Source organism: Corvus cornix, chromosome 4A (assembly GCF_000738735.6).
Source record: "Corvus cornix cornix isolate S_Up_H32 chromosome 4A, ASM73873v5, whole genome shotgun sequence".
Lineage (NCBI taxonomy): Eukaryota > Metazoa > Chordata > Aves > Passeriformes > Corvidae > Corvus > Corvus cornix.
In genome coordinates, this window is record NC_047058.1 from 18,704,975 (window position 1) to 18,719,291 (window position 14,317).

Genomic DNA, 14,317 nt, shown 5'->3' on the forward strand with positions numbered 1-14,317 from the left:
GTGTTCCCTCTTGCTTGGGCTTTTACCTGTTCCAGATAAAGCCATTGTTTTCCGGTATTTTCCACATCATCTTTCAGAAATTTTCCATTTCATCACAGTTTCGCAATTTTTTTGTTTTCAAAGAGTCTGGGATTCTTTACATAAAGTTAAAAAAACCTCCACCAATCCAAAACTCCTCAAAACATCTCACCACCACAAAACCCCCCACTGTGTAATACAGTTTGCTTCCTTTAATACCACATTTCCTACTTCATTAAAATAACTGCCAGGTTAAAAAAATCCTCTCTGCAATCATCCCTGTGCCTGTAATCTGCTGGGAAACTCAAGTGAATTTTATATTTAATTACAACAGGCAGGATTCAGAAAGGATGTGACTGAAGACATTTCTGTTAAAATCAGAGCAGCAGCTACAAAGGACTCAGTTTGTCCCTTATCCTCCTCTCCCTGCCTGAAAGGAGCTGAGGCTCAAGCCTTTCTCTAACATTACAACAAATGATGTGGACAATTCTTTAGGTTTTTTCCACTTAGGAAGCTTTAGCCTTTTTATAGGAAATTTGTTTCCATGGGGGAACTTAGGCATGGATGAGTGGGGAACAATGCAGTGTTTGTTAAAACAAATTTTTTTGAAGGGAGTGGGCTTGAAAGGAAGGAAATGTGGTTTAGATTTAAGTTTCTTTTGAAATTTCTTCCTCTTCTTTTGCCTCATCCTCCCCACCCCCCAAATACAAAACAAAAATCCTAACAACCAGAAGTCCCCAAACTGGCTTTTCACCACACACGTCTTTAAAATATTTGGTATGATCTGGAAAGCCAGAGGAAGTTTAAAAATCACTGTCTTGTGTATCCTTTCTTTTCCTTCCCTCGCTGGGTTGTTCTCCCCCAAGAACGTGCAACTTTTGTGTCAGCTCTTCTAGTCCATCTGTTGGGCGGGGTTTATTTAGTCTGTGTCTCCGGTGTGTGTGTGTGAAGTAGTTTAAGCCTCAATTTATCCACGTGCTTAAATATTGTGCTGAATGAGGTCCTCGAATCCTCTGATCCCTGGGCTGTTCACTCACAGGCTGGTTCTGGAAGGAAGAGCCCTACGGGGGGCAGGTGGGGGTGAAGATTCTGGGGGAGGAAGCTCAAGGCATGAATACAGTTTAATTTTTAACTGGCTGGATTTAAAGCAGGCAGTTGGCTGGACATCTCTCTCTCTCCCTTTCCTTAGAGGTCTGTGGCAGAGCTGCTGTGTGACAATCTCCTCCCTGGTGCTGGCTGCCATGGCCGACCCCATTGCAGAGGAACCCGTGTCCCAGGTCACTGAGCTGTGCTGTGAGTGTGGCCAGGCCCACCCCTTGCTGGACAATCACCTCTACAACTTCCAGGACGAGGTGGACGATGAGCTCATCTGCCACATCTGCCTGCAGCCCCTGCTGCAGCCCATGGACACGCCCTGTGGACACACGTACTGTTTCAAGTGCCTTGAGAACTTCATGCAGGAGTACAACTTCTGTCCCATGGATCGGAAGAAGCTCTCCTTCCAGCAGTGCCACAAGTCCAGCCTCCTGGTCCGGAACCTGCTGGATAAGCTGATTGTGCTGTGTCCCTTCAAGGCCGAGTGCCAGCAGACCATGCAGCGCTGTGAGCTGGAAGCTCACCTGCAGAACAGGTGCATTCCCCTTTCCATCCTGTCATTGCTCCTTGTGCAATGCCAGGGCTGTTGTGCTGCTCATCAGAACCATCCATTCTCAGAGCAGCTCCTGAACTGGGGCAAGGTGGGACACCAGAGATGCCAGGGTGAGGCTGCAGAGGTGGGTGGGTGAAGACAGTGTAATTGTGTGCGTGCTCTGGAGGAGAAGGGTGAGCTGCTCACCTTCAGGTCGAAGGCAGACACTAAACCGACATCTGTGGGTCCTGAACCGGAGCACCAGGCCTGGAGTTGTTACAAACAAGCTTATTCTTGTTTCCCTTGCGTAGGGAAGAAAGACAGGCATGAAGTCAACATTCTGAAAGCAAGGGATTGTGCAGTGCTGCCAGTTTAATTGGTCCAATTAAGATGTACAATACATGAGTCTTTGATTCAAAGAGTGCAAGTCCCTCCAAGCTGCACATTATGCACTTGCTGGATCACCTACTTAAAATTCCATTATCTTCTCTCATTCTTTTGCTGAAGAGGGGAAGCAAATGAAAATTACTATTTTTTTTTTTCTGTTCCTCTTGTGCAGAGGAAGGGAGACTTTTCGGTGCTTCCACTGCTGGTTGAGCTGTTGGCAGGCGGGATATTGTTGCTTTAAAAGGAGTGCAGGTGACAAAGCTCTTGCCATGGTGCTTGGAGAACCCTTGTTCCTACCTGGTTAATGATTTGCAGGGAAGGGAGCTAAGTGCAAGCCCTGCTGCAGGTGGAACAGACCTTCCTTGGCAGGCTGCCTTTTGTCAGCAGCCAATGAGAAATGCTACAGGCTTGTTTCCTTCAGCTGTAGCTGCTGCAGCAATGACATATTTCAAAAATAAGCCAAGCAGGGAACAGGTACACTTAGGATACCTTTGCAGTTCTGGCCAAGGATGTACCCTTGTGGTTCTTGCTTGTCTCCAGTTCCCACGAGCTGAGAGCTGGTGTTAGAGCCAGGGGAAGGGACGGAAGGTGCTTGAGTGCCCCTTTCCCTTCAGTGAAAGTTTATAATCTCCTTTTTCTTGAGGCAGCCCTTTGTACTGGCTGCTCGTTATCAGGCTGGGCTGAGTGCTCGGGCTGCAGGGCTGGGGCCATGGCTCCCACCAGGGCTGGGCCTTCCTCTGCTCTGCAAATCTGCCCTGCTATCAGTAAACTCCTGTCACTCGTTAATCCCTCTGGCTCAGGAGTTAGCACAGGGGAGGGAGGCACCTGAAATGTTTGCGTTAGAGGCCTGCCTGGAAACTGTATCGTTCTGTTCTGTGTTTCACAGTTGTTTGTATCTTTCTTGGGGACAGAGTGTTCTAAGATTCCAGCCTACTTCACCTGTGGGCACAGTCAGACTGAAAAGTGGGGAAGAAAATTAAAAGACAAGAAAATTGCACTGGGATTTGGGTGGGTTTTTTTTGTTTTAAGTGGCATTAACTGATAGTAGTAGTTTTAAGGAAATAAGAAGCGCATAGTAACTTATTTTCTTGGGGGATTTCCCTGCCTTTTGCAAATTGAGTTTGTGTTTTGATACCTTAAGAGGGGCATGTGCACAAATGCATCAGTCAGGTGCTGTCATTAAGTTCAGGGTTATTTTACTGCTTGGAAAATAAATGAGTAGGAATAAACCAGAGGAAGTAATACTGGGATGAGACTTCTTTAGCCAGAGTGTAAATAAGTCAGTTTAATTTGAAAAGAGACTCTGATACGCACCCAATACCACTCATCTCTCTGAAAGTGATGTTTTTGCATTTATCACCTCCTCACCTGTCACCTTTTTTATAAATCCTCATGATAAAAGAGCTGTTCTTCCTCACCCATTAGTGCTGAGACAGGCTGGTGATGGTGTATCTGCATCCAGGGCACAATTCCATCCCCGTTCTGGGATCTCTGTGGGGAGCAGTCAGTGGGATCAGGAACTAAACTGCTCCCATTCAGGTAGAGCCATCAACTGCATGGACTGGGAGTGGACCAGGTCCAGGGTCAGGTCTCATTCCACAACAGAAAATGCCCAATTCTCCCTTGCTGCTCTTGTGTGTAGCTGGTGGGTTAAAACAAAGCCTAATTCAAGGCTGAGCTTGAAACTTGAGCCACTTTCTTTCACAAAGTGAAATAGAAATATAGATTTTTTCGAGGTACAGTTCCTACAGAGCTCAGTATTTGCTTATATTTAAGAAGGCTTGTTTTCCTCGTGGAGTGTTTGCCAGGTAAATATTTAGCAAGGGAGACTCCTGTTTCTATTACATTCTTCTTTTTCAAATAATTTGCTTAATAATTTCTAAAGTAGTGAAGTAACAAGGCTGCTCTTAAGCTGATACTTGTATAAGTAGAAACTGAATGTCAGATGAGAATCAATTTCGGCATCTGAGGCACCAGCACTGCCCTGGTGAGATTTGGAACAAGCTTCTTCCCACAGGTTTGTCAGAGCTTTCATGTGCTGGGTCCCCTGCCCAGGCAGAGACAGTCACTGACAGTCACTGCCAATCTCTCTCCAGGTGCTCTGGGTTTAAGAAATACAAATCTGAACTCCAGCGGAAAAAGAATCCCATTTCCAAAGGGAAGGAAGATCCTCCTGCCAAGGGGGACACAAACACGCCCAAGGATTCAGAGGTCCCAAGTGGAGGCTCCTCACTTGTGGCAGAAAGCTCTGGAGCTGCTGTGGTGTCACTGGGGACTACAGAGCCTGGACTGGTTAATCCGGCTTTTGAGGAGACTGAAGAAGGTGAGAGTTTGCGAAGTGGAACTATGTATTTATCTTTCATGATATAAAAATGATGTAATTATCTCAAAAAATTAAATTTTTAAGTGTCCCCAGCACTGTCAGTCATCCTCAATGCTGCTCAGCCGTTAGTAGCCATCAGAGGCATCTCTTTCCTTGAGCAGAAGGGAGATGCATTCTTGTGCACCAGGGGTGGCAGAGTCTGCTCACAAGCTCTAAACTGTGCAAAACCATTTGGAGAGTCTCTGCTAGACTGCAGTGAGTATTTGCAGTATTCTGTGGAGAAACAAAGGCAGTCCCTGTCACTGTGAACGTGGAGCACTTAAAGCCCTTGTAGAAGCCAAATAATTAGTAACTAGGAAGTGTTCCAGGTTCTTTTTAATCTTGTTAGCAGAGTTAAATATACAGTCAGTATCCTGGAGTGGTCAGCACCTCCCTCCTGGTGTTTTTCTAGCATAAGTTAGGTTTTGGATTAACAGGCAGCTCTGAAAGCCTCGCAGATCAAATAACCATCTCCACTTCAGTGTAGCAGCACTTGTCTCAGCTTGGTAGGAGGCAGCAGCATGGAAACCTCAGTGCCTTGTCTCAAAGTTAGGCTCAGCTTCCACATGTGCAGGCGCTGGAGCTGACAACCCCTGTGCCTGGGACAGAGGTAACTCACAGGTCAGTTCAGTTCCCTGCTGGCTTTTTCCCAAAGCACACCTGGAGCAGGTTTTGCATCTCTGGTGTGACACCTGTCCTTCACCCTGCCAGGCAGTGCTGGGCCTGCCTGAGTGTCCCCATGCTGGGAGATCTCATCCCACTTGCTCACAACAACTTTCGTCTTCAAAGTGCAGCATTGCTTAATATCCAGTATGCTGTGAAACAGCCAAACATTCCTCCTGTTTTACAGGGGGGATGGGAAAAGGGGAGCAAAGGAAATTAGAGGAAGGAAGTTGCAGAGCAGTAATTACAGCTGGGTAGTCCCTTTCCCTCATGGGCATCATGGAAATTGGAATTTGTTGTGTGCGTGCTCCTAGCAGGCCAGCTGTCACAGGAGAAAAATAAACCTCTAAATATAGCCAAACCATACTGAATGCCCTTTAATAAACCCCAAGCAACAACAATAAAGAGTTTTTGAATTCACCATAAAATAGGAGAAAATGGGGGAAATTCTGGAGAAACTGTAAAGAAGAGGGATTTTAAGCTTTTTATGTGACCTTAGGTCTCCTGATAGCTGCTTTCCCTCCAGATGCTACATTGAACAAAACCTGCCAGGGGTTTGAATCTCAGGGTGCTGTGAAAAGGAAAATTCTGTTAATGTGTTGCTTTTTCTCTTCAATTTCCACAACCAGACCTTCCTCAGAGAACCAGTCTTGTGGCTGAAACCACCACCATTGAAATCCACCGGGAAGATCCAGAGGAAGAGCTGGGGATGAGGATAGTTGGGGGTAAGGACACCCCCCTAGGGAACATCGTTGTTCAGGAGGTGCTGCGGGACTCTGTGGTTGCTGCTGATGGAAGAATTGCTCCTGGGGATCACATCCTTGAGGTAGGAAAAACCCCCCTGGCAGCCCCATTGCTTCCCTTGACTGGGGGAGGAGGGTGCCTGGAAGAACTGGGAAATCTCTGCAGCTCAGGGTTTTAGAGCATTGATCAGATCTGTGTCAGCAGCACTGTGTGTCTGCTGGGGCTCAGGAACACACTTTTGGGGTTCCTTCCAGTCAGACACATATTTCTCTGGGATATTTGACAGCTTTTTGAAATTTAGACCATTTTGGATAAAGTGAAAGATTCCTACCTGACAAATTTCACACAGCAGCCCCATTTCTCTGCTCTAGTTAGGAAGTCTCATAATTGCTTGCTGCACTGTGTTGCTTAAGCTGCATATTCTCCATGGGCAGGTCCAGGGTGAGAGCTGCTGACTTGCAGTGAGTATCAGCTCCAAAGTGTGAGTAATGCAGAGCTCCAGCCCCAGCCTGACCCACGGCCCGGGCACTGCCCACACCACTGGGGCCGTGTGGCCCTGAGTGACTGAGGTGACACCCTGTACACGTGGTGACAACTGTTAGCACCTCCAGCCATGGCTGCCCAATCATCTGACAAGCAGTAAATCCTCATTATCCCATGGGATTGGGCATCAGGAGGGGCTGGCAGCCCGCACACACGAGTGGCCAATGAGATCTCTGAGTTGGTTTCTCAGATAGAACAATGGAGTGACTCCTGTTTTATCCAGCTCGATTGTCCATGTCTCAGTAAATAGGGCAGGTCCCACACTTGGGACCCCTATTAACATCCTAAAAGACTGCAGAGTCTGACATGACAACATCAAGCAAAATGTTGCCTTCTCAGGGTCACCCTGGTAAAAGTATAATTGGATGGGTGATTCCAGAAGCTTGTAGACGATGGACCACTCAAAAGTGGAGATTGGAGTCTTCTCCCAGTCTGTACTGAACACTGGAAGCAGATCTGCCTTGCCATGGGATGGAAGGAATGATTGAACATTTTGCAGTTTCAGATTTGTTGGTTGTGTGGGTTGTCCTGTCTTGTCCCTGTCATCAATTATTCACCAATTACAGTCTAATTCTGTCAGCTTTCTTCATTCTGTTTTAGAAGACTTTGCTCCCTAATGTGCATCCGAGTCAGAGATTGCACAGGGAGTTTCCCATCCTGCTCCAGCCTGGCCATGCCCCACACTGCGGACAGTGCCTAATTAATGTGGGCTCTGATTAGCGAGTGCTTTGTTTGTCTCTGTAGGTGAATGGCGTCAACATCAGCAGTGTGACTCACTGCCAGGCTGTCTCCTTCCTGCGCCACCCAGGCCCTGTTCTCCACCTCATGGTCCTGCAGGAGAAGGGCTTTTCCAACAAGACTGCACAGCAGGATCCCACTGCTACAAACCGGGAAGTGATCCACGTCACCTTGGTGAAGAGAGACCGATCGGAACCCTTGGGAATCAAACTGATCAGGAAGACTGACGAGGCAGGGATTTTTATTCTGGACCTCTTAGAGGGAGGCTTGGCAGCCAAGAATGGAAAGCTGAGTCGGAACGACAGAGTCCTGTCAATAAATGGCCAGGATTTGAGGCAAGGAACTCCTGAGGCTGCTGCCCAGATAATCCAGGTGAGCTCAGACATGGAGAGGTTGTGTGGAAATGGCTCTGTGTGGCTGATCCAGGGCTCCTGTTCTGAGCTGGGGCTAACAGAACGCACCAGGGCAACCTGCACTGCCCCAAATCTCCTGCATGGAAAGCGACTCCCCTGCGGATGTGTGGGAAGCACCGCTTCCAAAGGAAGATAAACACCAAGAGTGGGAATCCATGTGAGTCATCCCTGACAGGGCTGAGGGGAAGCAGTGGCTCATGGCTCAGGAGTTCATCTGAGGAGATTGGATTTCCTGGGTGGTGTTTGCAGCCTCTCAGCCTTGCAGAGGCAATGTTGGTATGCACTGCAGCAGACAGGGAGGCATCAGGGCAGCCTTTTGTGCTTCCAACAGTGACACTGAAGGTGCTGGCTGGGACATGGGGTGGGCTGGCAGCACAGAACAGATCCCTTTGGACTGATCTGAAGCCCTTTCTCCCCATTTTACCTGTATTTGGGAAGAGAGAGACTGGAAAACAACGTGGGGCACTTCAGGCTAAAAACATTCCAAGGTACTAAATGGGTGGAAGAGAGTTGGTCTTTCCCTGTGGAATGTGCTCCTGTTGCAGCATGCCAGAGGTTTTGGTGGAAGGAGTGGGCAAGGAATTCTGGTTAAAGGATTAAGGATTGCTGCATGTGCAGCAGATATCACATAGATCAGTTTAAATTCTTTATCTCCCCAGGAGAGTGCCTCCAGTTTGTGTTTTTATCTACAGATCCTGACACAATGCACCTCATCCCATTCTGTTTATATCCCAGAAAGGATGTGAGGTCAGCAGGAGGGAGAGCCAGTTCTCTTCACAGTTATCAGAGGAGTGCAGTGCCATGGGAGAAAGAGCAGAGTTCCAGCACTGAGATCCTTTTTATGTTGTGCGTGTGCTTCCGTTCTATGGCCTCTTAGAATTTGTTTGCATCCCACAAGTGCTGCTGCATTCCTGTTGCAGTGTGCACACACAACTCCCATATGAGGAACTCTTTTGATCCCACTGGAACCAGCAGCCAAAGTCTCAGAACTGGCTTAATGAGGTTTGGGGTTGAATCTCTTTGGAAGTGACATTTGTGTAAAACTGCGACAGTTTTCCAAACGTGATGTGTTCCTCTGAGGGCTAATTGAAATCCCTGCTTAAATGGAACTTAAAGAGCCCCTCTTCCAAGGCCAGGGAATTCCCTGTGGCACCAGGGAAACAGGGTCCTGTGGCAAGGAGTGAGAGCAGCGACTGCATTTCTGTCATCCAGGGCGGGGAGGGAGCACGTGGGCCTTTCCCTGTGAGTCCTTCACAATAAGGTTCTGTCAGGTGATCCCAAGGAACAAACCCAAGGAGAGCAGCAGGAACAATAGTGAGCACTTCCCCTGCAGCCCTGCCAAGGCCAGACATGCAGCTGCCCAAGTGTTTAACCGGCAGCAGTCTCAGGCCAGAGGTACTCTGGGGAAAAAAGGGATGGGAGATGGTGAACAATAGATGAACAGAGCTGGGAGGGACAGTGCTTGAACAGCTTCCTGTGCAGTAAAAGCATCCAGTGCTTGTCATGGTCATGGTGTGGACCAGCCAGTGTTCCAGCTCTGTTCATGCTGTAGCACAACACAAGATGCTATTTTGGTTGTTCATACCGAAGTGCAGGAATTAATCATCCCTTTCCACCTTCTCTTGTTTGGCGTTTGTGGGGGAGGGAGGCATGAGTGAAGCCTGCCTTTACTCCTGTTCCTTCTGACTCATGGTTGCTAATTCCCTTTTTCTTTTTCCAGTCACATTCCCTGGCTCTTCACAAAAGACTTTGCATCACATTGTGGAGCTGTTGGAGAACATCTGTAGGAACTGATGCCAACCCTTCTTTCTCCCCAAGGCAATGAGGGCTGTCCCTCATTTCTAACCCTTTTTTCTGTCTTCTTAATTTCTACTCTTTGTTTCTCTGGGCAGACCACTGAATCCAGAGTGAACTTTGTGATCCTGAGGCAGCCTGGGGTGCAGCTGGGGGAGCCAGTGGAGGATGGCAGCACCTCCAACAGCAGCAGCAGCAGCAGCAATGGGGGGAGCCCAGTGCACCACCGGAGGCGACCAGACCAGAACCACTACAGACGAAAATCCAACTACCAGAAGGTGGGGCTGGGAGATGAGGCAAAGGTGCTGCTTATTCTTGGTTTAGTAGATGCATTGTACTGTTCTGTGATGGTGTTTGATCACAGAAGGCTGATCAGCAGCTCCAGTTCTTGGGCAGGTTTGGAGCTTATGGAACTGGAGGACCAGGTTGTCATCTACAGGGAAACATCACTTTAAGGGAAAAAGGTGTCAAAATTTCTTCAGTGTTGATGCAGAGCTGGTGTTTAATCCTTTCTAGTCTGGAAAAGGGCAGTGAGGAATTTGCCATCCATGAGATGCTTGGGATTTGCTTCTTGACATGCATCAAGCCCCACACATGGAGTGATACAAGAGCTGGTGTGGAGCCAGAGGCCTTTATGGTCCAGGAGTAGAATCCCCAGGTGACCCCGCTGTGACTGCAGCGTGTGTCTGCCACCCCTTTGTGTGGCACAACAAGCAGCAGGAGCAAGAGGACAATCCCCAGTGTGGTGAACCCAGAGAGAAAATCTGTGTGTAGAATGTCCAGCTGAGTGACAAACCTGCTGCAGCCGCTCAGACTGGTGTGTTTCAGTGTCCCTGGAGCTCTGGGAGCAGCTGTCCTGCGTGGCTGCAGTGTGGTTCCTGGATTTAAATCCCTGAGCAGCATTTACACCCTGTTTATACAGCCTGTGCTCTGATGTGTGCCTTCACTGTAACCTAAACATTTAATCAGGGAGAGCTTCATTGCTTGGCATGAGCAGCCTTGAGATGAGCTCATAGCTTGTTCCTCAGTGCAAAATTCCCCTCCTCAGAGGGAGCATCTCCCTACAGCAAATGGATTTAGGATCATTAGGACAGCACTGCCTCAGCTCTGGCGGCTCACCTTAGGAATGCTGCTCTGGATTCCCACCCACAGCAAGGACATGGGAAGCTGACTTTGCTGGCCAGCAACATTGCTGGAATGCTCTGGATTAAGGATACAAATGTTGTCTTCCAGAGCTGGGTTTCTCCTGTTAATTGCATTAATGAAGCTGCATTTTGTACTGTCATTCCTTTGTAGGATTTGCCTCAGGGATATGTAAGTCATGAGAAGACAGTAGCAATAAAGAAGGAGCCAAAGGAATCTTTGGGAATCACAATTGGAGGTGGAAGGGATAACAAAAACAAGCTCCCCATCTATGTGACAAGTGTGCAGCCCATTGGATGCCTCTTCAGGGATGGCAGAATCAAGAGAGGTAAGGGAGGCTCTCAGACCCTTTATCCTTTAGGAACTGTGGGTTTTCTTCAGTGGAAGCTGGACCTGGACACTGAAGAGAGGCTGGAAACAGGGTTCACATGAGCCCTTGATGCTGGAATGGGCTCCATAGCCAAAGGTCTGTAATAATCCCATTTGATTTCATCCCCAGGGGATGTACTTCTGAGCATAAACGGCATCGATTTGACTCATCTGAACTACTATGAAGCTGTCTCAGCACTGAAATCCAATGCAGCTTCCCACTCAGTCACACTGAAAGCCTTGGAAATCCTCTCCCTGAACTCCCCAGAGCCAGCCCTGGACATCAGGGAGCAGGGATTCAGCTGGTCTCCCCTCTGGATCACGTGGCTGGGATTGCCTAGGTATGTTTGTCAGGGACTGTGTAGAGAGCTGTTAATTACTGGGTTGACTTTCACTCAAACACTAGAAATTAATTACTTCGTTGATGAACTTGGAAGCATTCCTGGTATTCCCGTTTAGCTGTAAGGCAGTGGAAAGCCTTATTTGCCAATGAGATCATAGAATAATGAGTGTGTAAGGAACTTCCACTGTTTTTATGGAGTGAGCCATCATTCCCACACTCCTGTTGGACAGTAACCATGCTTTAGAAGCCCTGAAACCCCTTTTTCAAAGAGAAATAGTCAATGTTCGATACAGTCCCTGCTAAAGTACTGACTGAAATCTCTCTGTGGTTCTTCCTGCATCCCCTAACACAACCTGGGCTGTCTGGGAGTTTCTAATCTGATCATCTCACTTAGGGGCAGACATTCTTTCAGTCTAATTCTTCTTGGCTGTTGTAACTGCGTCATCTTCAGCATGAAGCACAAATGGTTCTGCAGAGCTGAGTTCTCCTGCTGCAAAGCTTTGCACCACAGCCTTAGCACAGGTTTTAACCTGGTAAGTTCCAAGTGAAGCTTGAATTTCCCTCTCCTTCCTGCAGAGGTGAACCTCTGGCTCCCTCCCTTTTGCAGTTACACAAAAAACACTGTGAAAGGCAGAGTCTGTTGTCATCCCAGCTGAGTGCAGGGGCATCTGCAGGTGGAACATAAAGCCAAACCAGCTGTGGGACACCTGGATCATTTACAGCCTTGTTTCTTGAGACACCTAAAGAGGAACCACTCACAAAGCCTCTGTTGTGTTACCTAGCAGCCTGTAAATGCTCAACGAACCAGCCCAGGTAAAGGCAGCTTTTGTGTCTCCTGTACTTGGCCTGTGCTCAGCACCTCCTCCCATCTCCCTCTGCTCTCCCAGGAATTGGCTGGGCTGCTCCAGGCAGGTCTGGTGTGAGCTGGTCCTGAGCTGCATCTCTCCAGGTTTGGAGAGCCCAAACCTGGGCACAAACCCTCGATGCTGCCTGGTGTTTGCTCCTCGTGCTGCTGCTGCAGTGAACTTTAGCAAGGCAAAACCTGGCTGGGCTTCTTTTTTTCCTTTCCCAATTTTTCTGGCTGTCGGGTGACGTGCAGCTTCCCCACACCCTGCTGCAGGGACTGGAGTCTTCTCTGCTCCTGGATCCCCTGCCTTCATTTCAGGAGTGTCCGACATTACCTCCATTTAATGCATTCCTGGAAACTCCTTTGCTGTTGGCATTGATGTTCCCCCCTTCATTTGACTGCAACTCCTGAAACAAGAAGTGATTCCAGGTGCCCCTTCTGCTCTTCGCTTCCTTTTACTCCAGCCTGAATTCTGGCCTTGGAATTTGTCTGCAGTTCTGGGTGTGAGGGTTGGTAGGAGGCACGCAGCAAGGTCATTCCACTTCAGGATCTGACAGAATCTTCCTCCTGTTGCCAGCACTAAAAGGGGCTGTTAATTCCTGAGCTTCCTCTCTCCTTTTCCCATCTGCTCCCAGTGAGACCTGGTAGCAACTGGCTGGTCACCCACAGAGCCCGTGTTTGTCGCCTGGGGATGTTCAGGGTGCCTCTGGCATTTCAAGCTGGCTCAGGGCTGTGCAGCTGCAGTGAGATCCCAGTGCCCCCACGTGCTGTGGTTTGGTTCCCATTGCAGAGAGCTCCTGACCCACCCTAACTGGGTTTGCAGGGCCAAACCCCCAGTGCTGCAGAGGCACGTCCACTGCACAGGCCCTGTGTGCACCACACTGATACTACATCACAGAAACCCCCAGAAATGTGCCCAGCCTTGACCCTGTGCCCTCAGCACCAGCTGTTCCACTGGGATCTGCTCCTTTTGGCTGCCGTGGCCTGACTGTGTTGGAACGTCCTGCAGGGTGAAAGCTCCAAGCTTATTGTATGTGTGGTTTTGGGTTTGTTCAGCTTTTTCCCCTCAGTTATTCCTCTGCTCCAGCAGAAATACCCCTTTGTTTTTAGAGGAATGTATTTCTTTCTAGTTTGAACCCAGACTTGATGCTGAAAGGTGTGAGTTGAAATGAGTGCTCAGGCTAGGGAAGTGTATTTGATCCTTGCAATGCTTGAGCCCCCAGTGCTTCATTCAGGCCTCGATTCTTGAATCTGTGCCTTCTGTTTCTGTTAAACAGAAACTTTGATTTCTTCCTAGTGTGATGTTAAATCCATAGCAGCCACTGATAGTGTAAAATGCCATCTCAAAAGCTGGTTTGGACTGGGCCCATGTCCTAATCCAACACACCCTGGATCCCAAAGGCATCAGAAACAAAACTTCTACAGACTGATTTATCTTTTCTCTCTAAAACCTTTGCCTCTTGAAAGCGCAGTGCACTGTGTGGCTTGTGAAGTCTTGGGGTGGAAAAGCAGTTTTCCTGCTGCCCTCTTCCCTGGGGTTTATCTGACTCCAGTCTGACTCTTCCCACAATAACCGTGAGGAGCTCCCAGTCCCGGCCCTGCTGCAGCTCCAAATTCCAACAGGGACTGGGAACTGCCAGCTCAGCAGCGTGCCTGGCACCATAAAACCTGCACCTCGACCTTCCCTAAACTCTCCAATTCTTTTCCCACAGTCCTTTTTGATCGTAGTGAGTTAAAGTTTCTCTTCCTAGAACCCCTTTTTAATATGGAAAACTGATTCCTAGCAAACAGCCCTTTCCAGCTCCTGGAGGATGTGCCTGATGTTTTTATTTATGTTCTGTGCTGACATAGCACTTGCCGCTGTTGCTCTTGGGGCTATTTATTTGCAGAAGCTGCCACAGCCATGGCTTAGAGCTGTGTTTTTGCACTTGCGTGGTGCCTGTGGAAGGAAACCATGGAGGAATCAGTAAGCTCGAGCTGAGTCTCCTGGTGTTTATGTGTGAAAAACTCCTACAAAAGTAAATTACAGTTTGAAAGTAGATAATTGGATCTTTCTCCTGGTGAGAAGTTAACTGAGAAGGCTTTTGAAATCTGAAACTCTTCTGCAAACTGCTCAAGCAAAGCCCTTGAGGCAAAAACGTTTATTAGGAAAAGTTTAGCTGCTGGAATAACTCAGCGGGGTGATGATGAGCTGCAGTTTCACAGCTCCTCGGTGCCAGGATGTAACCTGAGCTGAGCCGGGGCACACGAGACGTTCCTGCCACACCTTCTGCGTCGCCTCGCCAAGGCTTTGCGGGGCTCTGTGCCACCAGCTCGGGCAGCGAGT

The 14,317-nt window shown here is 48.5% G+C and overlaps 1 protein-coding gene across 2 annotated transcripts in view; it reads left to right on the top strand.

Moving 5' to 3' along the window:
• Window positions 1–14,317, top strand: part of LOC104691608 (ligand of Numb protein X 2-like) — a 29,321-nt gene that overhangs the window by 11,198 nt on the left and 3,806 nt on the right. For both annotated transcript variants that reach the window (XM_039572203.1, XM_039572202.1), the window contains 7 exons: window positions 1,208–1,648; window positions 4,129–4,355; window positions 5,687–5,883; window positions 7,089–7,454; window positions 9,388–9,567; window positions 10,586–10,760; window positions 10,932–11,142. In XM_039572203.1, coding sequence (XP_039428137.1) covers window positions 1,260–1,648; window positions 4,129–4,355; window positions 5,687–5,883; window positions 7,089–7,454; window positions 9,388–9,567; window positions 10,586–10,760; window positions 10,932–11,142 — 1,745 coding nt within the window. In that variant the 5' untranslated portion in view covers window positions 1,208–1,259. The remainder of the gene's footprint in view (window positions 1–1,207; window positions 1,649–4,128; window positions 4,356–5,686; window positions 5,884–7,088; window positions 7,455–9,387; window positions 9,568–10,585; window positions 10,761–10,931; window positions 11,143–14,317) is intronic.